The 26997-nt window shown below is 42.1% G+C and overlaps 1 protein-coding gene across 9 annotated transcripts in view; it reads left to right on the top strand.

Annotated features, from left to right (window-relative positions):
* LOC133446106 (poly(rC)-binding protein 3) overlaps positions 1-26739 on the top strand; it is a 121237-nt gene extending 94498 nt beyond the window's left edge. For 5 of the 9 annotated variants that reach the window (XM_061723895.1, XM_061723894.1, XM_061723893.1 and 2 more), the window contains 8 exons: positions 273-404; positions 1107-1235; positions 5007-5081; positions 6773-6814; positions 10356-10434; positions 20810-20862; positions 21649-21818; positions 22389-24504. In XM_061723895.1, the coding sequence (XP_061579879.1) occupies positions 273-404; positions 1107-1235; positions 5007-5081; positions 6773-6814; positions 10356-10434; positions 20810-20862; positions 21649-21818; positions 22389-22443 (735 nt within the window). In that variant the 3' untranslated portion in view covers positions 22444-24504. Of the gene's footprint in view, positions 1-272; positions 405-1106; positions 1236-5006; positions 5082-6772; positions 6815-10355; positions 10435-20809; positions 20863-21648; positions 21819-22388; positions 24505-25465 lie in introns of those variants that run through there. The other 4 variants (XM_061723899.1, XM_061723898.1, XM_061723897.1 and 1 more) reach the window with 4 other exon arrangements.
* The last annotated feature ends 258 nt before the right edge of the window (positions 26740-26997 follow it).

Below are 26997 nucleotides of genomic sequence, written 5' to 3'. Positions count from 1 at the left end.
CTTATAAGATGAGACGGACTGAAGTGATCCGTGTGAAATTTGGCTCTTCAATAAACTAGTTTCTTCCACAAATACTGTACCCAAGAAGAAGTGCTCCTCCAGCAAGTGGAGATGATGGGAAACGCTGAAAGAATGAAAAAAATGTTGTTTTCCAGGTCATTTGTACTAGATTGTGTGCTTTTAATTGATTTATATGGATGGTTAATTAAACATCATGAATGTTTGGGGTCACATTACTACAGCAGAATGAAATATGTGTTGCTCTCTTCCAGGACATAATCAATTCCATGAGTAACAGCCCAGCAACCAGCAAGCCCCCTGTCACCTTAAGGCTTGTTGTGCCAGCCAGCCAGTGTGGCTCCCTCATAGGGAAAGGAGGTTCCAAAATCAAAGAAATGAGAGAGGTACATGAAGAATTTGCATGGATGTCCTATAAATCATAAAGTAAAAATAAAAGAGGAGTTGTATTTTTCTTGTTGCCATCAGTAGATTGTTTCCTTATACAATACACATGGAAAATATGTGGTAAACGTTCCAGGTCAATATTTGTAATAGATTAAATGTTTTCTTCTTTGTCAGGAATATATGGTATATGATTTATTATATATGACATATGTACATTTTCCTAATATTTCTGTCAAAGCAAACTGGCTGTTAATGTTGGCAGAAACGACTCAAGTTCACTTATTAGATGAACTCAAGCGTTATAAAGTGGAAAGTACCTCACTGCGGCAGATACAGTCAACAAAGGGGAGACTAAAATAGAACATATTGCTACGTAGGAATGTTATGGAATGACATTACCACAATTTAGCAATATATTGTTACCCCTGGAGACCATGCTTCATTCACAAGTGAGGAATGTGTAAACACCTTAAGTACTGTTTTGCTCTTTTCTGGCATTAAAACATGTGTTGGAGCTTATACAGTATACACCCTGAACCTTGGGGACTCATTTGACAAGACTGATGAGCATGTTTCAGTTTCCATTCAATATTAGCATCTTTGCTTCCGAGAGCACTGCACTGCACATCCTGTACAGAATGTGTTACAGATGAAACCTGTCAACATGGCCTCGGCCCTCACAGTCACTTATTCCTCTCCAGTCGACAGGGGCTCAGGTTCAGGTGGCGGGGGACATGCTTCCCAACTCCACGGAGCGCGCAGTGACAATCTCTGGGACCCCAGAAGCCATCATCCAGTGTGTTAAACAAATTTGTGTAGTCATGCTGGAGGTAAAGTATGCATACTTTTACGGAAACAACCCTTGTTTTTTTTCTTAGTTCTAATTATACAGGTTTTTTTTCACAAAGAAAGTCCATATTCAGCAGACTGAGCCTATCTCTGGGTCTTTGCATATCAGAATATCAGAAAGCACTACTTAAGAAGTCACAGTGTGTTCAATTCAGTTGTTCAATTGTAAGTCACTTTGCATAAAAGCATCTGCTAAATGTGATGTGATGATATGATAGGATGAATATGGTGCCATGAAATGTATTCACTCTCTAGACATTTTATCTTATTTTGTCTGACAAGTTGAGCACACATTAACCCCTCTCAAAAATAAAAATGAAGCCAAAGGTTTCATTGGGAGGTTCTCTCAATATATTTGGCACATGTTGGCACTGCCCATGACTGAAGACAGAATTGCTCCATCTCCTTCAAGCTGAATGGTTTTTGCAGGTAGTAAGCAATCTGTAATTCATACTAATTGGGTTTAGGTTTTTGTTTTCAGGAGACCATTCCAAGATATTTAGATGTTTACACTAAAACCACTTGGGGGACGCTTTAGCAGCATGCACAGTTCTTCAGCTTTATTCTCGATAAATATTTGACCATTCCTCTTTACAACACTGTGTCAGTTTAGACACATTTGTCTGATGTCTGGTGGGGGGGTGTCCTGACATCATTCCACTTTGACATCATTCATCAGGTTAGTTTTGAAGTCATACAGAATTATTTAGAATCAGTGTCATCAGTCTTATGGGTTTCTCATGCCTTTTGCCTTATGCAATTGGTGTCATCTTGGTTATAATAGTAAAATAATGGGTAATATTTCTGCAAATTCATATGAAAAAGCCATTCTCTGCATTACTGAAGCACAAACCCCTGAAAAATCCCACCTCAAGCCTTAAACTTTGCTAAAAAAACCTTCCCCTGAAGGCTGTGGAGGTGGTGTCCCTGGCACCTACAGGAGGGACATGAAAGTTACTACACCTACTACACCTAAAACAGTGTTTCCCAACCATGGTCCTCGGGGCACAGTGTCCTGCATGTTTTAGATGTGTCCCTGCATCGACACACCTGATTGTAATTGATGGTCCTCATTAGCTTGTCATCAAGGTCTGTACACCCAAGGACCAGGGTTGGGAAACACTGCTCTTTTATGCTCCCTCACGTACTGTACGTAAATGGACATGTCCATTTCAAGCGCTGTCAAACGTCACTGCCCTCATATTTCCAAAAGTCTTTCACATAGCCTTGCTTATAAAGTCCATTTATCCACTAGTGAGCAGTGCTGAATTCATTTCCAGGTTTTGATCTCAGTTTCAGACTCAAAGTTTTTTGCAACCACCCGAAAACCCCAGAAGAAGAGTAAGACGAAGAAGAAGCAGCTTCAGCAAACATAGCGATGGTGGAAGAGAGCAAGATAATGCACGCTCTTAGAAAGACACGTAAAAAGAAGCAGTGTAGTAGATGGTGGCGGTCTGTTTGACCATTAAATACAGGGGTCACCAACCCTGGTCCTCGAGGGCCGGTGTCCTGCATGTTTTAGATGTTTCCCTGCTTTAACACACCTGATTCTAATTAATCATCGTCACCAGCTTGTCATCAAAGTCATGATACTTCTGTTGATGACACAGTCACTTGTATCATGGTGCAATGAAGCAGGGAAACATCTAAAACCTGCAGGGACACCGGCCCTCGAGGACCAGGGTTGGTGACCCCTGATTAAATACATCACTGCATGTAAACAGCAAATTTCTCTTCTTCTCTGGTTTTGTCCTTTTGCTGATTGCATGTTAGCTATACTGTTCAACACTGCTCCTACAGTTCACATTTTAAAACGGACCAAATTACACGTTTAAACAGCGCAGGAGATGTCCGAAAGGGTCGTGCTTTTTATGTGATTTTAATTTCCATATCAATGACCAATATCCAGTAAATCTGCCAGGGAACTTTTTGAGCTCCTTAACTGCTTCAATTAAACACATCATATCACCTTGCCAGCACATTCCAATGCTCACATCTTGGAAATGGACTGTTCCACTGGACTCTTCGTTAATCACCTCCAGCTCCAACCTGCACATCTCAGACCATGTTGGCATCATTACATCAGCATCCCCATTCCTACCTCAAAGTCAGGCACATAATTCCATTCAGAAGCGTCAAAGCCATCACCCCTTAAATGTTCTCTAATACTGACATGATCTCTGCCCTCTCTCTCCCCTACTCATCTGATGATCCCACTGATTCTGTAGACTACTACAATAATATTCTCCTCTCCTTTCTTGGCCTTCTGGTTTCCATATATATAAATATAATGTATTGACTTCATATTTTACATCAGCAGTTTGGTCTTTTTTCAGTTGGCTTGTTACAGAAAAGCTTAAGACATAGTTATTTTAATTACAGGCTGTCAGTCAGCAAAATAAGAGGGGGAGGAGGGACGGGAGCTGAACACTGTTTTAAGGCAAATTCGATGCTGTGGTTTTGTGAGACACTTTTTGAAAATATATTTTCCACCTTTCAACAGTTTCCTTTAATGATCACATTATCAAGCAACTGAGAAGGAGTGTTCTTTCAATTATGTTGCTATTGTATAAGGAAAATATGTCAATATTGTTAGCACAATTATTTCAATTAAATATCAAAACAAAACATTCACTTGTGTAATTCATATTGTTTGAGATATAAAGCATGGATTTCTAACTGTCTGATATTGTATTAAAGGCATACCACTGCTAAGTGGAGGCTTTTAACACCACAATACAGATGGAGGAAATTTGATTCGCACCTCTCTGGAACAGCCTTGTTCCTGCAGTACAGCAGGTATTAATTTGTTTGTCATTATAGTAATTTTGAATTTTGAAAAGAGGAACTCCCCTGTCCACTCACTGAAGCCACTTTGCTCCTAGCTCAGATAAAGCAGAAAATAATGAGTGGTGATGCATGTAGTCAGATCACACATGCAGGGCTTTTTCTTTTATTTCCATGAATACAGCTTGTTATTAACTTTGAGCTTCAGGCGATTTTTTTTTTCTCCACCAATGTAAGCTGATGTTGTATACCACTACTGAAAGTGTGAACGAGAAATCCTGGTGTTTGCCTCTGATCTAATCACTGATAAATAATTTGGTTTATTGTAGTCAATGTTATAACTGATGGGAAACCAGTACATCAAAGTAATATTTTCGGGAAGCAAAATTTGGGGTTATTCATTTATTCATTTCTGTGCCCTCTGGTACATCTTCTTTTGGGTCGAAACCACACCAGCCAGACTTGAAGACTTGAAAGAGGAGAAAGCATTTTCTAGCTTTATTTTGAGAATAAAAATTACATTTGATTGGAAAATATGTTTTGGTGAAACTGGTCAAATTTGACCCCAAGTGCAATACATGATTAGCGGTTACCACAAATATCGGAATCTCCGATCATGTTATTGTCGAAGGACGCAGTGGTAGCCCTGCTACCTGCGGCTACAACTAATGGTTATTTGTATCAGTTAGAGGGAAAAGTACATTATACATGTACAAGCTGCACCGTTGTTGCATCAGAGAGTTATTTACTTTCTTTTCTTTTCTCAAAGAACCTCCATTTTTGCAGCAAGGTCACCAGCTTGTATTGCAATGAGTCATGTTGGCCGTTGTTTTTCACTATGTAACAAATCTTTATTTTATGCCAAATGAACACACTCATTGAACAAACATTAAAGTGGTAAAAATGGTGCTCACAGTTGTGTGCCTTTTAGACTGACTCTGCTTCATCTCTTGCTTTTCTTGTAGTCCCCACCAAAAGGTGCCACTATTCCTTATCGCCCAAAGCCTGCTTCCACCCCAGTCATTTTTTCTGGTGGCCAGGTAAGCGCTGAGCTTGCTTAAGATCATTAGTTTGTGCCTACAGTCAACTTGAGACTTTTACTGCAGCATCAGCCGCTACTGAAACCCTTTGTACATCCTTATGCAAACATGTGCGGTTTTATGGAGCCTGTCCTCCAGAAAGGGTAGTGATTACTGGATGGATTATGTTCAGAATATGTGCAAGCGCTGCATATGTATGTGTTTGTGTGTGAGTGTGTGCATGCATGTGTGGTTTAAAGACCTTAGTTAAAAGCTCAGCAGGGTGGCACAGTCAATTATTTAATTCATTTCTTAAGGTAATGAGTCACTCTGGGGTTAAAATAAGGACAAAAAAATGCTTTTAGTTGGTGCTAGTAAGTGAGGTTTTTTATTTTGAATAGAATAATACATCAACTCATAGTGGACATTTTGGTGGTACATAAGTCTGAAAATCTTTTCTATCTTTAAACAAATACCATAAAAGTGTAGATTAATGCTAATCTCACTACACTTGTCCTGCCTAATGGGGCATTTTGGTAGAAAAATAAATGCAGATCATTACTAATATGTTTATTTGGCTCCCAACTACACGAGAGCCAAGGATCCACTACTAATGTGGTCATGGACAATGTCCTCATGTGGAACAGTGATCAGTGAGGTTAAATAAGAGGAACAGCATGGAAGCATTAATTATATTTAATTATATTAATTATATTATATATTATATAATTATATATTTTTTTTTCTTTTTGGTTAGTTTCCTATTAAACAGTAAAACATAAAATAAAATAAAAAAATCAGGTAAACAAACCAAATAACCACCTTAATAAAGGACAACAAACACAGTGCTTCCTTCAGCATAATTAAGCTTAAAATATCCACTTTATTTACTGTATATATACAGTACAGACCAAAGGTTTTTCCCCATTTGTTTGAATGAGAAGACTTTTGGTCTGTACTGATAAATATATATATATATATATATATATATATATATATATATATATATATATATATATATATATATATATATATATATATATATATATATATATATATACACATGACTGTCTCAGAAAATTGTGGCTTACAGTTTAAGATTCCCAGAATATTCAAATTTTTGGAGAAAAGATATTTGAGTTTTCTTAAGCTGTAAGCCATGATCAGCAATATTAAAATAATAAAAGGCTTGCAATATTTCAGTTGATTTGTAATGAATCCAGAATGTATGACATTTTTGCATTACAGAAAATAAAGGACTTTATCACAATATTCTAATTTTCTGAGAAAGTCCTGTATGTATGTATGTGTATATATATATATATATATATATATATATATATATATATATATATATATGTATATATATATATACACACACACACACACACACACATTACTCTTTAGACGGAATAATCCATATCCTGAGGCAATTTTGAAGCAAAAAGATGATCACAGTGGATTGAAAAACAGGTTTAAAAACAGCTACAGTATACAAAAAAACCTCCTCAAAAAATGTAATATCTCTTAACATTTCTCTTAATATTCCTGCAACAACTAAAATTAATTATAAAATTGCAGTTTGAATATTATAATGGATCTAAGTACATTAATAAAATGTATGCAAAGCAGACATTGTAAAAGCTTAGTTGTTATTTTTCTTTTACCTCTGTGCTAAGATTTATTGCCTTTCATACTTTCCCATTTTCTAGGCCTACACAATTCAGGGACAGTACGCCATACCACACCCAGATGTAAGTTCTTAGTATATTTTTGAATAATGATTTTAAGTGTTATTTTGTTGTGTTTACAGCAGATATTTGACTACAAACCGGATTCGGTTGAAGTTGGGAAATTGTGTAAAATGTAAATAAAAACAAAATACAACGATTTGAAAATCCTTCTCAACCTATATTCAATTGAATACACTACAAAGACAACATATTTAATGTTCAAACTGATAAACTTAATTGTTTTTTGCCAAATAATAATTAACTTAGAATTTCATGGCTGCAACACGTCCAGTAGAAGTTGGGAAAGGTGCAAAAAATACTGAGAAAGCCTAGAAAAGCTCATCAGACACCTATTTGGAACATCCCACATGTGATCAGGCTAATTGGGAACAGGTGGGTACCATGATTGGGTATAAAAGGAGCATCCCCAAACATGCTCAGTCATTCACAAGCAAGGATGGGGTGAGGGTCACCACTTTGTCCACAACTGCGTGAGAAAATAGTTGAACAGTTTAAGAACAACATTTCTCAAAACAAAATTGCAAAGAATTTAGGGATTTCAACATCTACGGTCCATAATATCATCAAAAGGTTCAGAGAATCTGGTGAAATCACTGCACGTAAGCGCCAAGGCCGGAAACCAAGACTGAATGACCGTGACCTTCGATCCCTCAGACGGCACTGGCTTAAAAACCCACATGAGTGTGTAAAGGATATCACCAAATGGGCTCAGGAAAACTTCAGAAAACCACTGTCAGTTAATACAGTTCGTCACTACATCAGTAAGTGCGGGTTAAAACTCTACCATGCAAAGCAAAAGCCGTTTATGAACAACATCCAGAAACGCCGCCGGGTTATCTGGGCCTGAGCTCATGTAAAATGGACTGATGCACAATGGAAAAGTGTTCTGTGGTCTGATGAGTCCACTTTTCTAATAGTTTTTGGAAACACTGGACGTCGTGTCCTCCGGACCAAAGAGGAAGCGGAATCATCTGGACTGTTATCAACGCAAAGTTCAAAAGAATCTGTGATGGTATGGGGGTGCATTACATGGGTGACTTACATTTCTGTGAAGGAACATAAATGCTGAAAAGTACATACAGATTTTGGAGCAACATATGCTGCCATCCAAGCGGCGTCTTTTTCATGGACGCCGCTGCTTATTTCAGCAAGACAATGCCAAGCCACATTCTGCACGTGTTACAACAGCGTGGCTTCGAATTAAAATAGTCCAGGTTCTCCCCTGGCCCGCTTGCAGTCCAGACCTGTCTCCCATTGAAAATGTGTGGCGCATTATGAAGCGTAAAATACAACAGAGAAGACCCCGGACTGTTGAACAACTGAAACGGTTCATTAAAGGAGCTTGAGGCCGGATTGTGGCAAGATTTATGAAAAAAAATCTGTATACATTTTAAGTTTTCTAGTAATAATGTCAGATGAAGCGTTCCAAACCCAAAAGAATGAGCCCTCTAGTGTATCTCTCCTTTGCCTTGAACAGGCTGTGTGCTGCAAAATGTGCTGCAATTCGGTCCCGAATTTCCCGCGCTGGGCTGCGGATGTGACGTCACATGCCGCTGCATGCACGTTCTCCCTGTTCTCCCGTGCCGGCTTCACTGTTGGCTGCAGTACCCCCGACGGCCGTCGTGGTGAAGGGTGGCGCTAGAGAGTCTCATTTCTTAAAAGGAGCCTCAAGCTCCTTTAAGCAAGAATGGGAAAGAATTCCACATGAGGAGCTAAGAGAATTAGGCCACGTTTACACATAGCCGGGTATTTACAAAAACTGATATTTCCCCCTCTACGTTTTGAAAAATATCCTTGTTTACACGAACCCGCATGAATACGCTGTTAAGGGTGCTATGAGCATCCAAACCTGCAGGGGGCAGTGTAACGAGAAGCATAAAGTCATGCTAGCCAATCGGAATCCTGGAAAAAAACGTCAACAAATGACACGTGTGAAGCCTGAATAATATGGTTCCGCGTTTAATCGACGGCGTAGCCTACGTACGGAGCGCGTCGCCACGTACCGTACGCCGTAGGCGTTGGTGTAACGCGGAACCATAAATCAGCCTTGACTGAGCAGTTACTTCCAAGACGGAACGAGAGTCTTTCGTTTGGAGTGACAGAGAAGTGGAGTTACTTTTAAGTGTGACTTTAGAATATAAAATAGGTAAAATACAAGAAAATATTGACGGTGGCCAAACAAATTGTAAACACAGGTCGCACAAATGACACTGGTGACGTTTCTGTTGCATAATGTGAAGTTCTGAAGCCTAAATCTCAGTTTCCCTCCGTTTACAAGCAAACGTGAAAACTGAGTTTTTGAAAATCTCCACTTTGGCCGGAGTTTTCAGAAATTATAGTTTTTGGTGACTTTTTCGTTTTCGTACGGCCAAAACGCATGACAACACCACCATTTTTGCTCCGTGTAAACGGGGCCTTAGTCTCCTCTCTTCCAAAACGTTTATTGAGTGTTATTAAAAGGAAAGGTGATGTAACGAAGTGGTAAACATGCCCTTTCCCAACTTCTACTGCACGTGTTGCAGCCATGAAATTCTAAGTTAATTATTATTTGAAAAATAAAATAAAGTTTATGAGGCATTTAATATGTTGTCTTTGTAGTGTATTCAATTGAATATCGGTTGAAAAGGATTGTCAAATAATTGTATTTTGTTTTTGATAACATTTTACACAATTTCCCAACTTCAACCGAATCCGGTTTGTACATAGACCCACCAGCTCTTTTAAGCTATTCAGAAGGAAGTCTGAATAGTACGTGCACTTCCAAATCTGCTGCCTGTCTGTTGTTTTAGGTTTTACTTGATCACTTGAACTAGAAGAATATGATCAATGACAAAACCTGGAGTTTTGGTGCTAATCATAAAGGCAAAGATGGTGAGGGCAGTTTGGATCTAGACACCGCTTTAATTCCAGCAAACCATATCGTCTCCATTAATAATCTGCCACCATCTGTCTTTGTCGTAAACGCATATCGAGAGCTACCTTGTGTCAGATCCACTAATTCAAAGTTAGCCGGTGATTGATGCCAATGGAAGTGGTGGTTGATGGTACAATAACTCAAGTATAGGTCTGACACCCACTTCCACCCTCATTAAAGATTCTGTTAAGAGGAGAAGATGCCTATAAAGCATCCCTCACTCCTAATGGAAACAATACATGACAGGGGATGGAGAACCTGCGTCCATGTTTAGGAGGGCAGCTGCTTTTGACAGGCACTGAAAACGTAAAAGGTCCTCTGGGTGTGAGCCAGGAGCGACAGCTGGAAAGCATGTGGAAACAAAGACAAATTTGAATCATTAAATACTGAAAATTACAAAAGAGAAAAAAAAGGCTGATATTATCTAGCACTTTATACAGTATCTTCCCAACAGACAATCACACTCTCTCTGTATTTCTCTTTCTCTTACATTTTGTCCTCCACCGTCCTGTGTCATGACCTCCTTCTCCTCACTGTTTCTTCACTCTAGTTTTGGTTGGCTTCATTTCTCGGTGTGACCTGTGTAACAGTAACCTCTTAGTTTTCCTTTCCCTCCTAACCCTTCAGCAGTTGACCAAGCTCCACCAGTTGGCTATGCAGCAAACCCCCTTTACCCCTCTTGGACAGACCACCCCTGCTTTCCCTGGTACGTACCCACAAGGCCCTATAGATTCTTCTGTCTCTTTGCATCTAGAGAATTTTGTTTCTCTTTCCCTACATTGCACCTCATATCTCATTTGGCACAGCATGTCTTGACCCCCTGTGGTTTCTATCCTTCATTTCTTTTCCCTTGGATTTATTTTTCTCATGCCTCTATCTGATATTATGCCAGTTTAAAGGAAAAAACAAAACAAAAACATACTTAACCTTACAATAATGTGTTCATAATTGCATTGTCACTTGGCAACAAGATGTTCACTTTCCATTAAAAGATTTTTAAAGGACAGTGGCACAGTATACACCTCAAGGAAGATGCTGTTTAAAATGTCAATAAAGTGAAAATTTCATAAAGACAACATACTAGGGTTGGGGTACCACAAAATGGTTTTATGACCAACGATTTGCAGTACCAAGGTGCAATCTCTGGTTTTCAAAAAAGAAGCCAACCATAACATATGGAGAAGTGTGGTTCCCTTAAATGAAATCTAGGGGCTGACACCAAATATGAGTCAATTTCCATTGACTCCATGCTGAAAAAAGAAACTTAACACCAGAAATAAACATGCATACAGGCTGGTACAAAATATTTTGGGCTCAGTAGCTGTATTTCACATCTATTAAAGTTTTGACACATTCCATCAGGTAAAATTATATATAACCACCAGTGTTTGCATAGTTAAGCTTGTGTCACCTACTTAAATGGCTAACTTTATCACTTTACCTATTTAGTACTTTTGGTGAACTAACTTCTGAGCTGTGAGTCAAGACCTACAGTAACAGATCATAATGATCCTTGTTTTAAAAATAACATGGTTTGTTGTGACCACAAATCACAGTGACAGGCTCTGGTTTGACCTAGAAGGATCCAGGGGCAAATGTGGCTCAGCTGGAGCTCTGACCGGAAGCAGCCGTCTCTCCCTGGGATCAGACATCTCCAGGTGGATCAGATGTCTTCTTGGTTGCAACATCTGAAATGAAGATGGTTGTATGGACTTGGATCAGAACTGATGCAATGTTATTAGCTTCATAGGTTAACATGAGCTAAGCTAAGCTACGGAACCAATTAAAAGAATCGTGTCATCAACTGCCAGACTTGAATGTTTAAACCTTCTGACCTTTTTTGGATCAGTCGGGGTTTGATCAGACTGTTTTTCCCAATATTGTGGCAACTAGAGTTCTACGCAGTTGCGTTTCAAAGCCATGCTTCAGAAACCTATCGGTGATAGCACAAAAGACTTTGTCCAATTCTCTTTATATGGTCTGTCCACATAATATCACAGAAACATTTATCAATCCATGAAATGCCTTAACTCTATGGGCAAATGCCAAAAAGTCTATATTTAGCTGCTATGATCTGTGTACTCAAGTTGTACATTAGCAATTCTGTGAAAATGACTGCGTGAGCATTTCTGAAAACATTTGATAGTGAAACGATTTTTTGGCTGCACTGAAATATACAAGCTAAAACTCTCCTATGAATAAAACAATCCTATGGAAACCTCAAGCCATAAATGCTGCTTGACATCTCAATAATGTATGTAGATAATTGTCCTGTGGATTGATTTAAAAAAAATTTCATTCAAAATCTTTGAAATTGTATGTTTCAGTCTATAAAGAAGAGAGCCCATCTAACTTATTTTCATGACACAGCTCCATCCCTGATGGTGTGAGGATGAATTTGTGCCCTTATTAGGAATAACTTGTACATCTGAGATAATGAAAATAAAAACTAGGCAGCTCTGGATGCTGTTTTGTCAGGAGTCCTTGGTATTACCAAAAAAACCCACAACAGCTGGACACTCTTAGCAACAGTTCTTGAAATGGCTGTTAAAGACAGTAAAACCATGTACATCTGTGGCATTATCCAAGAATCACTATGTAAAAACTGTATTTTTTAGGGTATTTTCAAACCTACAGGCTTTACTCTCGCACTTGGTTGTGGACCAAAAATAATCGGACCAAGAACGCCCAAATATTGCAACTCTAGCAACTCTGCAAGTGAGAATGTGTATCGAACAAAAGCAGGACCAAAAGCGTAGACCACCGTGATTCGAGGCCTTGTATTACTACTACTACTAAGAGCCTTTTATCCAAAGCGATTTACATCTGGAAGAACAACACAAGCAAGAAATAACATAGGCTTGGATAAGTGCTGCTCAGACTACTGAGTCCAGTTGGACACAGGTGCTGCCATGCCAGTGCTATGATTATTATTATTATTATGATTAGGGCCCGAGCACTTACAGTGCGAAGGCCCTATTGTATCTGTAGGAATTTTTTTCCTCTTTTTTTTTTTAATTTTCCTTCTTCCGATGAAATGAGGGCCTTTTTGCCCCCCTAAACGTGCCCCAAAAGTCACCAAATTTTGCACGCAAGCCAGGCCTGGCGAAAAATGTTTGCATTAATGGCTCAACAGCACCCCCTGCAAAACTTTGTGCCTCAAGCCCCACAATACGGTTTGACGTACATGCACGAAAATCGGTACACACCTGTATCATGTCGCAACTTAAGGACCTGAATGTCTCAGAGACATAACAAGGAACTGATTAACTCTGTTTTGTTAACTCCAGACTGACAGTTCCAGAGACTATAGGTAACAGAGGATGTGGCAGACGGGTATACCACTGGACAACACGGGTTTTGCGGATTGCGCTGCCTACGGGAGGCGCGTCTTGGTCTGTACCCATATCTGAGTGGGATGGTTTTGAGACACATTTTGCACTACTTTGGTTGCAACTCTGCTCGTTGGACTTGCACAAGTAGACTCGCAGGTCTTTACCCTATGTGGTCTTAACCCGAGGTGGGCAGTAACCATGCTGGCGACTCACTGACGCTTCACCGCCCCGAGTGTGGTGAAATACCAAAAGTCGACTTAGCTGCCATTGCAAGGCTAATTTCATCTGTCTGAAACCGCCTCTTTCTGCTTCCCCAAAGCAGTTACAAAACAGTTGAGGCCTACAACCTCAACTGTAGTCAGAGATTCAGACTAACAAAGGCAATCCAAGTGCCCAAAACCAAACCAGAAACTCACGCAGACGCTCACCTAAGCCGACTGATCATTCGCTAATGTAATCCGTGCTTGTTCTGCCAAAGTTAAGCACCGCCTCTTTCTGCTTCTCCTGAGTAGTTACAAAACAGTAGGTGTGGCCTGCGCCTATGACCTCAACTGTAGTCAGAGAGAGCCGCTAACGTCTGCTCAGCATCCTGACAAAACACACAAAAATAATGGTCAGAAACTTCCAGCTCCCTGGCAATCTCCCTCCAGCCAGCTGCCACTTTATTGAGGTTTTTGTAGTGAAATGAGGAGGTATCATAGGGATAACTTCTCATTTCAACTAACTGGATCAGCCGTTCCTCATCCATGACCGTTTCCTACAGCGCTTTCAACCGGCTTTCAACGGGAGCGACAGGAAGAAAATAGAAAGCAGAGCGTCCGACAAATGTTTAGCTCAAAACGGCACGCGCGTCGGGGTGCGCAGCGGTGCGTCGCTCACGGCCAGTTAGGACAGTCCAATAGAAAATTAAAGCTGTAAGCAGCGATTAGTGGGCCCTTGCACTCATGGCCACCGCCCCCCATAAGCATATCAGAAATGACACCACCCACGACTTTCTATGTCAAACCATTCAAAAGTTATGGCAGAAAATAGGAACTATGAAATATCGACCAATCAGAAGAAGGGGCGGGGCTAATTCATGCCAATGAAGGTCAAGTACTCAATACCGAGTGAGATGACACCACCCACGACTCTCTATGTCAAACCATTCAAAAGTTATGCCAGAAAATAGGGACTATCACATATCGACCAATCAGAAGAAGGGGTGGGGCTAATTCATGCCAATGAAGTCCAAGTACTCAAAACCGAGTCAGATGACACCACCTACGACTCTCTATGTCAAACCATTCAAAAGTTATGCCAGAAAATAAGGACTATCAAATATTGACCAATCAGAAGAAGGGTGGGGCTAATTCAGGCCAATGAAGGTCAAGTACTCAATACCGAGTCCGATGACACCACCCACGAGTCTTTATGTCAAACCATTCAAAAGTTATGGCAGAGAAAAGTATTCTAGGGGGCGCTGTTGAGCCATCTTGCAACGCCCATTAATGCAAACCATGAAATATCAAATTTATCACCAGACCTGGCTTGCATGCAAAATTTGGTGACTTTTGGGGAACTATCAAATATGGACCAATCAGATGAAGGGGGGGCGCGCTTTTTGGCATCTAGCGTCACCACGGTAACGCTTTTGAAAGAGAACAGTAATGCGCGTCGTCGCAGGATGGAGACGCATATTTTGATGTATAACACAACTGGGTGCACGTTACAGTTCGGGCTCTGAATCGGCTGAAGAAATGGCATGAATTTCGCCAAAATGACGACGATTAATTAAAAATGTTCAAAATGGCTGACTTCCTGTTCGGTTTCAGCCATGGCGCCAAGGGACTTTTCTTTAAGTTGCGACATGATACAGGTGTGTACCGATTTTCGTGGATGTACGTCAAACCGTATTGTGGGGCTTGAGGCACAAAGTTTTTTCTATCTGGACCAATCAGATGAAGGGTGGCCGTGCTTTTTGGCGTCTAGCGTCTCCACGGGTAATGCTTTTGACTGAGAAAAGTAATGCGCGTCGTCGCAGAATCTAGACACACATTTTGATGTATAACCCACCTGGGTGCACGTTACGGTTCGGGCTCTGAAGCGGCTGAAGAAATGGCATAAATTTCGCCAAAATTACATGATTAATTGAAAATCGCCAACTTCCTGTTTGGTTTCGGCCATGGCGCCAAGAGACTTTTCTTTACGTTGCGACATGATACAGGTGTGTACCGATTTTCGTGCATGTTCGTCAAACCGTATTGTGGGGCTTGAGGCACAAAATTTTCTAGGGGGCGCTGTTGAGCCATTTTGCCACGCCCATTAATGCAAATCATTAAATATCAAATTTTTCGCCAGGCCTGGCTTGCGTGCAAAATATGGTGACTTTTGGGGCACGTTTAGGGGGGCAAAAAGGCCCTCCTTTCGTCGAAAGAAAGAAAGAAAGAAAGAAAGAAAGAAAGAAAGAAAGAAAGAAAGAAAGAAAGAAAGAAAGAAAGAAAGAAAGAAAGAAAGAAAGAAAGAAAGAAAGAAAGAAAGAAAGAAAGAAAGAAAGAAAGAAAGAAAGAAAGAAAGAAAGAAAGAATGAATGAATGAATGAATTCCTACAGATACAATAGGGCCTTCGCACTGTAAGTGCCCGGGCCCTAATAAAGCAATGTGTGGCAGGGTGCAGGATTGGGGCAGGGCCTGCAGGGGAGAGAGGGAGTGCGGGGGAGTGGCGCACAGATGATGCGGCTGCTGGAACAGCTGATGGTACACAGGTGTGTCTAATCACTCATTTCAGTAGGTGTGCGGGCCCTGGAGACGGAGGAGGGCAGAGCAGAGCGCGAGCGAAGCCCTGCTGGAAGTGCTGGTGCACGTGTTGCCTCTAAAAAGAGAATTAAAACGTGGCAATAAAAACGTTTCTGCACCGATCCCTGTATCCGCTGTCCTGTCTGTGACCCCCGTAGCAGCGAGACGTGCTACAGTGGCGCCCAACGTGGGACACCATGACAGCAGAACGCGGAGGGGAAATGGAGCGGACAGTGGCGTCCCTCGCCCAGATGTTGACGGAAATGTCAACCCTGCTCCGGAGCCAGGCCGAGCGGCAGACCGCCACCCTGGATGCGCTGGCGGCGCAGCAGCAGGCAGGCCGGGGGGGTCGCCCGCCCGCTCCTTTCGCGGGGGGGACGCGAGGTTGTCCGACGCTGCAGACGGAGAGGGAGCGGGACCCGCGGAGGATCCGGCGGAGGCTCCGGCGGAGGCTCCGGCGGAGGCTCGGCAGGACCCGCTGCACTTTATGGGAGATTTTCCACTCGAGCAGTCTCGTGACGATACTCTACGCTCAGCCTTCGACCAAGTGATACAAATTGATGGTCACAAGGTGCGCCCTGATGCAGCGCTCACATATCCGCATTTTGCATTGAATAGGGACAGGTTGTATCGAGTGAGCCGTGACACTAAATCTGGCCGGATTATTACCCAGTTGTTGGTACCAAAGAACCGCCGGGAAATGGTTTTCCAGCGGCTCATTACAACCCGATGGCTGGTCACATGGGGTGCGACAAAACACTGGCCTGCATAATGGACCGATTTTATTGGCCGGGCATTTGGGGGGAGGTGCGCCGCTGGTGCGCATCCTGTCCCGAATGCCAGCTAGTTAATTCCCCGGCTGTGCCAAAAGCACCTTTGCAGCCGTTGCCATTAATGGAGGTTCCATTTGAGCGGGTGGCCATGGACCTCATCGGTCCATTTCAGCGGAGCGCACGGGGATATCGCTTTGTACTAGTCCTGACGGATTATGCAACACGTTATCCAGAGGCAGTGCCGCTGCACACCATCTCGGCAACGAGTGTGGCGCGGGCGCTGCTTCATGTCATCTCCCGCGTCGGGATCCCGAAAGAGATTCTGACGGACCAGGGCACCCAGTTTATGTCACGAACACTGAGGGAACTTTACGGATTGCTGGGCATTACGTCGGTTAGGACCTCTGTTTATCATCCCCAGACGGATTGTTTATGTGAGCGTTTTAACCGGACGCTTAAGGCCATGATCCGTAAGTTCATTCACGAGGACGCTCGGAATTGGGATAAGTGGCTTGATCCTCTGCTGTTTGCAGTGCGTGAGGTTCCCCAGGCCTCGACAGGGTTTTCCCCCTTTGAGCTGCTGTTTGGCAGAACACCGCGTGGGGTTTTGGACCTGGTTAACTGGGAGGATGGTCCAAGCCCCAGTAAAAATGAGGTTTAGCACGTCTTGGAGCTGAGAGCCAAACTCCATACACTGGGGAAGCTATCACGGGAGAATTTGCTCTCAGCCCAGGAGCGGCAACAACGGCTGTACAACAGAGGAGCCAGGCTGAGAAATTTCACTCCGGGAGATAAAGTCCTTTATTGCTGCCCACTTCTAGCTCCAAATTACTCGCCAAGTGGCAAGGGCCCTTCGTGGTCACAAGGCGAGTGGGGGACGTGGACTATGAGGTGGTGCATCCGGACAGGAGCATGGAAGCATGGAGGGAGGCGGTGCCGGTCGCTCTGGTTACGCAGGTAAGAGAGAGAGATGAGTTGGGGCCTGAGGTGCCAAAATCGGCGAATCCAGCATCGCTCGCTTGTGGGGACCAGCTCTCCGCGTCCCAGAGGGCAGACCTGACCACGTTGCAACAGCGCTTTGCTGATGTGTTTTCTCCCTTACCAGGACGCACAAACCTCATAGAGCACAAGATGGTGACACGCCCAGGGGTGACGGTGCGCTCACGTCCCTATCGTCTGCCTGAACACAAACGCAAGGTGGTGAAGGCAGAATTGGACGCCATGCTAGCAAAGGGGCTAATAGAAGAGTCCCACAGCGGCTGGTCTAGTCCCATTGTTCTTGTGCGCAAGAAAGACGGGTCTATACGCTTCTGTGTGCACTATCGCAAGGTGAATGAGGTGTCACGTTTTGACGCATACCCGATGCCTCGGGTCGACGAACTCCTGGATCGGCTGGGCATGGCTCGCTTTTTCACGACTCTGGATTTGACCAAGAGCTACTGGCAGATACCCATGTCTCCAGAGTCTAAGGAGATTACGGCTTTCTCCACTCCGTACGGTTTGTACCAATTTCGCACACTTCCGTTCGGCTTGTTCGGGGCCCCTGCCACGTTTCAGCGTCTCATGGACAGAGTGCTGCGCCCGCATGCTGCATATGCTGCCGCCTACCTAGATGATGTCATCATCTACAGCTGGGCGGAGCATGTGCGGCAGGTGGGTGCAGTGCTCAGTTCACTGAGACAGGCGGGGCTCACGGCCAACCTGAAGAAGTGTGTGGTTGGACGGAGGGAGGTACGGTATCTGGGGTACCACTTGGGAGGCGGGCAGGTGCGTCCCCAGGTAGATAAGACGGCTGCAATTGCGGCCTGCCCAAGACCAAAAAGGAGGTTAGGCAGTTCTTGGGGCTGGCGGGGTATTACCGGCGGTTCATTCCGGATTTTGCCGACCTGTCCTGCCCCCTGACTGACCTGACCCGAAAGGGTGCATCAGATCCGGTCCAGTGGACGGAGCAGTGCCAGCAGGTGTTTGAGAGGGTGAAACAGGTCCTCCGTGGGGAGCCGCTCCTTTATACTCCTGACTTTTCTCTCCCTTTTGTTCTGCAGACTGATGCCTCGAACAGAGGGCTGGGGGCCGTTTTGTCCCAGCAGGCGGAGGGGATGGACCGCCCCGTGCTATACATCAGCCTCGCCATTCGGTGGGCGGTCGGGTCCCTGCGCTACTACCTGCTGGGACGCCCATTCACCCTCTGGTCGGATCATGCTCCCCTCCAGTGGCTCCATCGCATGAAAGATACCAATGGGTGGATCACACGTTGGTATCTGGCTTTACAGCCCTTTAATTTCAGAGTGGTTCACGCCGGGGGCTCAGATGGCGGTCCCTGACTTCCTAGGCCGGACGGTCCCCGGACGGTCCCCGGACGGTCCCCGGCCTGAGTCGGGCGATGGGGGTATGTGGCAGGGTGCAGGATTGGGGCACGGTCTGCAGGGGAGAGAGGGAGTGCGGGGGAATGGCGCACAGGTGACGCGGCTGGAACAGCTGATGGTACACAGGTGTGTCTAATCACTCTGTGTATTTCAGTAGGTGTGCGGGCCCTGGAGACGGAGGAGGACCGAGCAGAGCAGAGCGCGAGCAAAGCCCTGCTGGAAGTGCTGGTGCACGTGTTGCCTCTGAAAAGAGAATTAAAACGTGGCAAATAAAAACGTTTCTGCACCGATCCCTGTATCCGCTGTCCTGTCTGTGACACCCGTAGCAGCGAGACGTGCTACACAATGGAATTGATTTTGTCGCTGACGCTCGCTCGGATCGCATGCAGTTAGGACACAGTGTAACTCCGCCTGCCGGAACTCCCGCCATTTTTTTGTAGCGGTGTATCGCGTCATTCAGGCAGCCAATCAGCACAGTGCCACATTATCATAGCCTCCCCGCCCACTCAGAATCCCTCATAGATAATGAGGTTAGAGAATGGGATGATAAAGACATGGTTTAGAGGCTGAATTTCTAATGTATTTAGCAAAAACAGTCAAAAGCTTGTTTTTAAGACATTCAAGGCCTGTTTAAAATAGGTATTGATGCCATAATAGGTCCCCTTTAAGTTAATGAACACAAATCACACACAGCTTTTTCCCACCATTAAAAGCTTTCATGTTCATGTAAAGTACTGTGCAGAAGTCTTACAGAAGTCTTATATATAATGTAATGTTGGACCTCAGAACAGTCAAGGCTCACTATACTCCCCCATTATTCTAAAAATTAGTTTGAGCTTCAACATCAAACCAACAACGTATGTTCCCGATAGCGAGGAACTACACTAGCTTGGCCGAAAATAAAACAACCTACCACTAGTTTTACAACTTTAACATTTAAAACACCAAAAGGTGATGGAATACTGAAGTATTGTAGTAGACATTTTGGAGGTTGACTACAGTAAAAGTTGGGGTGCCAGGTAGGTCTATTTTCAATGCACATTAGAAGTGAGTTATCACATCAGTCAAGGCAATTGATTGATGTGCAACAAACAGTTAAATTGTTTAAAAAGAACTGGACAGAGCTTCTGCATTATCCATAGGTCTCTGAAGGGTGATCTTTTTTTAACAATCGTCATGTTTGTCAAATCACAGCCAATCCAAAAATGGGAAAATCGGCTTGACTTACAAGCCTGGCATTTACTCGGAACATGCCCATGACAAGCCCGCAACCATCTATTATTTGGAGTTTTTCAAACTGCAATGCAGCCACAAGAAATAGCGAGTTGGGGAGGAGTTGAAACTTAGTCTTAAGGACATGGTCTCCCTGTCTTAAATTCCATCTTTCACAATAAAAACCTCAACAATTGTTGGGCTGAAATCTCTGTGGCCCTGCCCCGAAGGAGTCAAGCATTGACAGTGGAAATGCTACCAGAATCATCCATTGCAAAAGTAGTTTAAAATAAATAAACTGCTCTATTTACAAGTGGATTATTATGTCAAAATACACAGAACAGCGTAGCCCTCTCTTGTTTCTGAAAGGTGAATTGTGTAACATTCACAGCCAGGCTTACAGTTTCCACCTTTTCCAGTCTCCAGTCTTTGTTTTGAGCTTGGCAATCTGTATGCTATCTTTATATTTATTATATAAGGAGTATCACTTTTATCATCTAACTTGTATCCAAGCACCACAAGGGATTAAGTACGTATTCTAAATTGAAATATTGACTCGTATTTTTTTTTTACTTTTTGGAGTTACTTCTTAAATTTAAATCTTCTCTTATATTGTTGTTCAGGTTTGGATGCCAGTCCTCCAGCCAGCACTCATGAACTCACCATTCCAAATGACGTGAGTAATGCAAGAGAGAAATGTAGCTATTTCAAAAACAATGTATCTTTACTTGTTGATTTTTTTGTATGAAAAAAAAAATGTTTAAATGATGACTCCAGATCTGAATGCACACAAAAAATCCGGTTCCATTAGCAAGGGTCAGGAATAATCATATCCCTTATGGGGTCAAAACATCCCTACAGTTTGTTAGAATGGATGCTGACGCTGACTGGATGAGTCGTGGGCATAAAATGAAGTTTCAGTCAGTTGGCAAAGAGCCAATTTGATGCACTACGGTATGGAATGGTAGTTTGCTAAGTCAGTAGATCCTGTCGGGACTTCCTCTGAAAATAGACACAAAAGCTGACAGATCTGAGGAGGAAATGGGCTCTGATACATTTCCAGTCTGTTATCCAAGAATCCGTTTAATGGAAATGCAGCTAAGATTTTTTACCTCTGAATTGAAATTGTAAGGATGGAATTTTTTGTTTAAAGTTCATTTGTTAATTCATTGATAAGAGAATACAAGGAATACAGGACGGTAGCATATCCTAGTCTGGTCACACTCATTCTATATACAGGAACTGAAATTAACAATCATGTCCCTGCATATTAAAGTTCTCAGAAATGTCTTTGCAGAACATATCCCATTGCCTGATCTCCAAACCATTTAAGCATTTATCTAACATAAATTACTAAATTTAATTAAAACAAAGAGTAGTTTATAACAAATTGAACCTGGTGTTCGGAGTAAACATTTTAAGATAGTCCAGCAATGTTTTAATATTGTTATTTTTTCTGCAGCTAATAGGCTGTATTATCGGACGCCAGGGAACGAAAATAAATGAGATTCGACAGATGTCTGGGGCACAGATCAAAATTGCGAATGCCATGGAGGGTTCGTCAGAGCGCCAGATCACCATCACGGGGACCCCTGCTAACATCAGCCTGGCCCAGTACCTCATCAATGCCAGGTAACATTTCATATCTATAATTGCTGGGAGCCTGCACACTCTTAAAAGTAAAACAATATCTTCATGGTCATGCACACGTGAATATAAGAAATAACTGCCCTGAGATTGTACTTTCTGGAAAGCAGAGAAATATACCACTATTTTGGTTCAAACATTTATGACATAGATAATAAGCGAGCTGCAAAAAGTGCACATTAGCTGTCAGAAGTTCTATCACCTGCATTAGTTAATTGGAAATCAAGAAAAATAAATCATGCAGAGTTTGACTCCAAAATAAATAAGTGAAGGATGGTAAGATACAGTAAATACTTATAAAATACCTGGGAACTGTTTTTTAGTATTAACATTGTATTCCTTTACCCATTACCCCCTCTCTGATCGGGAAAACTTCTCCTTATTGATAATCAATGGTGAAAATAAAAGTCAAATCCACAGCTTCACTGAGGTCCACAGGCTTCCTCCATCTTACAGTCGAATGTTATCAAGACAGGACTTTGTTTTTGAGGCAATTTCTGACACCAATTCACCAAGAAACTAATGGCTGCTGCTTTCCCATAATTCCAATGGCAGGTTCAGGGACGTGGCTGCCATGTGGAATGACCCCTCATCCATGACTACATCCTGAAGTCACCCCAAATCTGGTTTTAACATCAAAACCTCTGTATTATCCTGTGGGACTTCCCCTATACTCACTTGCATATCACTTACTGATTAGCCTGTGAGAAACCAGCAACACTGGCCTTTCTTAAAAATGATATAGCTGGTATAGAAATTAAGAGTTTGACATTTTGGGAAATATGCTATTTCACTAGAAAAGAAAAAAAATCAACACAAAGACAGCTAGTTAAGCATACATTTGGGAAAACAATGTATTCCAAAAGGAAACGGAAGCTCCAAGGACAGGCACTGGTAAGGAAAAAAACAGACAGTCATAGTCACAATAGATTTTTATAGTGATTGAGTAGCAACCCTCAACATATTAACAACATTTCAACGTTGTAAATTGACCTGTCCAGGGTCTATCCCGCCTGTCACCTGGCAACAGTTGGGATAAGCTCGACCTGCCATGACCCTGAATGTAAGGAAGCAGGTTGGATGAATCGATAATAATTATGAGCCATGGTTCCTCCATTTCCCAGTATTCGTGCTAATTTAAAAGAGAGCAATGCCCGTTAAACACTTTCAAATGAGATTGTTCTGGGAGAATTCAGTAATGTGTCATTAAAACTTGGCAGTTGTATGAGCCACACACTGCCTCCTTCCAGATTTCAGTTTACTTTACTTTTTTTATTATCTCCACTTCACATGAAAAGTCATCTCAAAGTACTTTCACATGGAAAACAAACCTGGACTGTTCAGTCCAAATATAATACATTCCTATTCCATTCATTATCTGCAGAGAAAGAGGAAACTGATTTTGGAAAGATGCACTTGGACTATGCATTCATAACTGATGTGCAATTGTTGTTGAGTTCAGTTGATTTTGTTTCACAAAGTACTTCTGCTTTGACTTCCATAGTGATCGTGCAACAGAAATGGAAATAAAATAGACAATGGGATATTGTTTTCATGTTTCTGTCCTGGAAAAGCCCTGAAAGAAAAAATGCCACTAAGCAAAAAAGTTTATTTATGATTGTTACTAACTGCAGAAACCCCATCAACTTCAGAACTAACCTGCTAAATAACCAGGTACACAGTAAAGAAAAACTCTGACATAACTGTTACTTATCTTTCCCCTTCATTCATACTTTTGTCATCCTAGAGCAGGGGTAGGCAATTCCTGGTCCTCGAGGGCCGTGTCCTGCACATTTTAGACGTGTCCCTTTAGACGTGTCCCTGCTTAAACACAACCCTGATAGACATGGCTGTGTCAAGACCTGTGTAGCCCCTGATGACGTTTTGATAACGATTTTCATTGGAATCAGGTGTGTTGAAGTAGGGAAAAATCTAACACATGCAGGACAGGGGGGGCTCGAGGACCAGGGTTGGGAAACACTGTGCTAGAGTCTATCACAGCTCTCTTCTGGTGAAACATGGGTTACACACTGGACGGGTCACTGGTGCATCACAGGGCCACATGTGCAGAAAGATCCACAAAGGCCCACAGTCGCTGATATGGTCAATTCAGAATCACCAATCACCTTAACACGCATGTTTATGGACTGCAGGAATAAACCAAAGTACCCGGAATAAGCTTGTAAGGACATGCAAAGCCGACCACTGTAGAACCAGTAACCTTCTAGCTGTGAAGCTGCAGTGCTAACCACCAAGCTACTAAGCTGTCCTACTTATATTTCAATCAATTCCAATTCGTTGCATTGGATTTATAATCCAATTCATTCTAATTAAATTCAAGTCCTCAATTCTGAGCGCGCACAAGGAAATGATGGAGAGCAACAACCTCCTATTCACAGAAAAAAAACAGTTTTAGAGAAGGAAACCACATACTGGAGGGTGAAAGGACAGGAAAGAGACACCAACAAAGACAGTACACGCCAAACTGTCCGGTCAAGTTTTTCCACTGATGCAAAGGTCCAATATAGTTTCAGCCATAGAGTTACAGAGTGAAGAGCAACCTCAAGCGAAGACATGGTGTCAAAAAACGTATAGCAGGTATCATGACTAAGATAACGTGAGCAAGATTAGTTTGGTAACTACATGTGATGAAAGGATCTCCCCTGCATAGCAGAAGTATACCGATGTAGAAGCTGTTGAAGCTGATTTAATCAGAATAGACAGGTCGTTCTCTCCACATCATTTCATTGTCCTTGGAATATTAACAGTTTTGGTTATTCACTCACTATTTTATTTGCAGACCTTGTCTTTTCTGCCTTGGATAACTCCTCGTAGGAGTTTTCTTTCAGTAATGGTAGAAAGACGTGACAAAAGGAACGCAATAGCATAAGTATGTTACTTTTTGCTTACCAAACTATTGGTAATATTATACTCGTTATAGTTTGCATTTTAATCTGGAATAAAGATTTTAGGCTTTTTAAAAGTTCGCCAGAGCCACAAGACGTTTCAGCACAGAAAAAAGTTAAAAAAAATTCTAGTCCAGATGTTCTCAGATTATCTGGAAGGAATCAGATAAACATATTCTCCCAAAATGCCAAACATCTTCTTTAATTATATGTTAAGCATGCCTAATTCCAAGAAAATGTGTTTCTTTCATCATTATTAGATACTATATATTGCCTTTTTAGTATTTATGTGTCTTTGTCTGCCAAGAGTAAAATGAATTAGTAACTAAATGAACAAAAAGATTGACAGAAAAAAGAACACACAACTACCATTTAGCAATGCTGTTAAAAAGAAGAGTGATGTGATGCCACTGTCAGGGAATGCAATGGTTTTAAACACCTCATTTGAGACCGCTGCATGGCTTTTCTTTGACGGCGTTAGGGCTGCATGGTTAATGTTGCCGTATCTGTAGAAATGTTTTTATCTGAACTGGTTGGAAAATAGGGCTCGCAGCATCTGTGCACAAAAACCTGTGCCAGCAGATTCACGCCAGCCACTGCAGAATAACTTTCACTTCCAAGCGAAAGTTCCTCTTTCACAGTTTTATTTTCTGTCTACCACCCTCCAACCCCCCCTTACCCTCACCCACACCCCTTCTTCCCCCCCTATTTCCTGAACTGTTTTAGGCTGACGTCAGAAGTCACTGGAATGGGCACACTCTAATTTCTACCCACCTTTCCTCAGTGCATCACATAACCTTTGTGCAAATGGCATTGCACCTAATTGATTTGTTTTTCCGTTGGACCGTCCTGATATATATGTAGCTTTAACTTTGGTCATTTCTAGTAAACACTGTAAACATGTGTATCAGCACCATGACTTAATTCCTGACACTTGTATCTCTGTTGTTTCTGTTTTGGGAAATTTCATGGAAGTGTTACTTTAATTGGACACTCCAGTACTTCATCATCTGTCACAGTTTATCACTTCAACTGTTATAGACCACGTTTTGACATGTCAATCTTTTTTTTCTTTTCTTTCCTTAAGACTATACACACTCATAGTAACTGCCAAGTAAAGGTAAAGATTTGTTCAAAAACTGAGACCAAGGTTTACCCTCCTTCATGAGACGACTTATTTACCAATCCCCTTAGCTTGGGCAGGCATACCCATTCACTCTGATGAAGTGGGGTCTGGTACCCCTCGTATTCTGACCATTTCCACCAGAACAGAACCACCAAACTAATCACAATCAGCCTCATGCAATCACTCATACAGGAGCGTCCGAGAGCCACTTTCCCAAACAACCGATATGGTTGCAGAATTGCTTACTGTATAACACCTTGAATCAACAAGTTTTTACTGCAAAACCAACGGCAGTCATTCACCAACGGTCCTACTGTTTTGAAGAGGAAAAGAACTGGGATGGCTGACCAGGCTATGATGCACTACTATACTAGTTGTGACAATGTATTATTGAACAGAAAAGTTGAACAAGCAGCTTAAGCACTTGATATATTGCTCCACCTTGTTTTACATGGATTTTATGATTGATGACAGTGTTCTACCATGTGTCTGTTTTTGCCTGTTTGTCTCATCGTTGTGCACTATGAAAAAGCTCTGCATGATGCACAACAACCTCCTGTATAATTCTAATTTATTTAAAAAATAGGGTGTGAATGGATTAGTCTTTCTGACTCCAGTCTAAAATGTTTAAGGGTGAAGGCTTATAGGTTCACTCTAATAGGAACATATCAGTCACTCCAGATTTAAAATTTGTGATGCAAGAATGCAAAGGAAATGACTGCAGCCAACAGTAAAATTCAAATGCATGAAACAACCATGAAATCATGTGATTCATGTTGCATTCTCATAGTATCTGTATAGGCATGGGCCTTTTGGAGAAGTCTGAAAATTGTCAGCAATATATTTACACATACAAATAGCTCATCCAAGGATGGTGGACTGAAAAGCTACTGGGTAAGAGGTTTCTCATTATAATTGTGTCTGTGTTTTTTTTTTAGCTGCAACCTCAGACCTTCTCTTCTACAAAAGTAGAAGAGAAGTCATTTCACACCCAGAAAATGTATTGTGCGTCTGGTTTTCATCTATCAAACTCTGACATAAATAGCACACTGGAAACCAATTTTTACTGTATGTCTACATACAAATCAAATCATTAGTTTGCTTGCACACGGCACTTGTAAAATATTCGGCA

Source organism: Cololabis saira, chromosome 6, assembly GCF_033807715.1.
Source record: "Cololabis saira isolate AMF1-May2022 chromosome 6, fColSai1.1, whole genome shotgun sequence".
Classification (NCBI taxonomy): Eukaryota; Metazoa; Chordata; class Actinopteri; order Beloniformes; family Belonidae; genus Cololabis; species Cololabis saira.
This window is presented reverse-complemented; position numbering and strand designations above follow the sequence as displayed.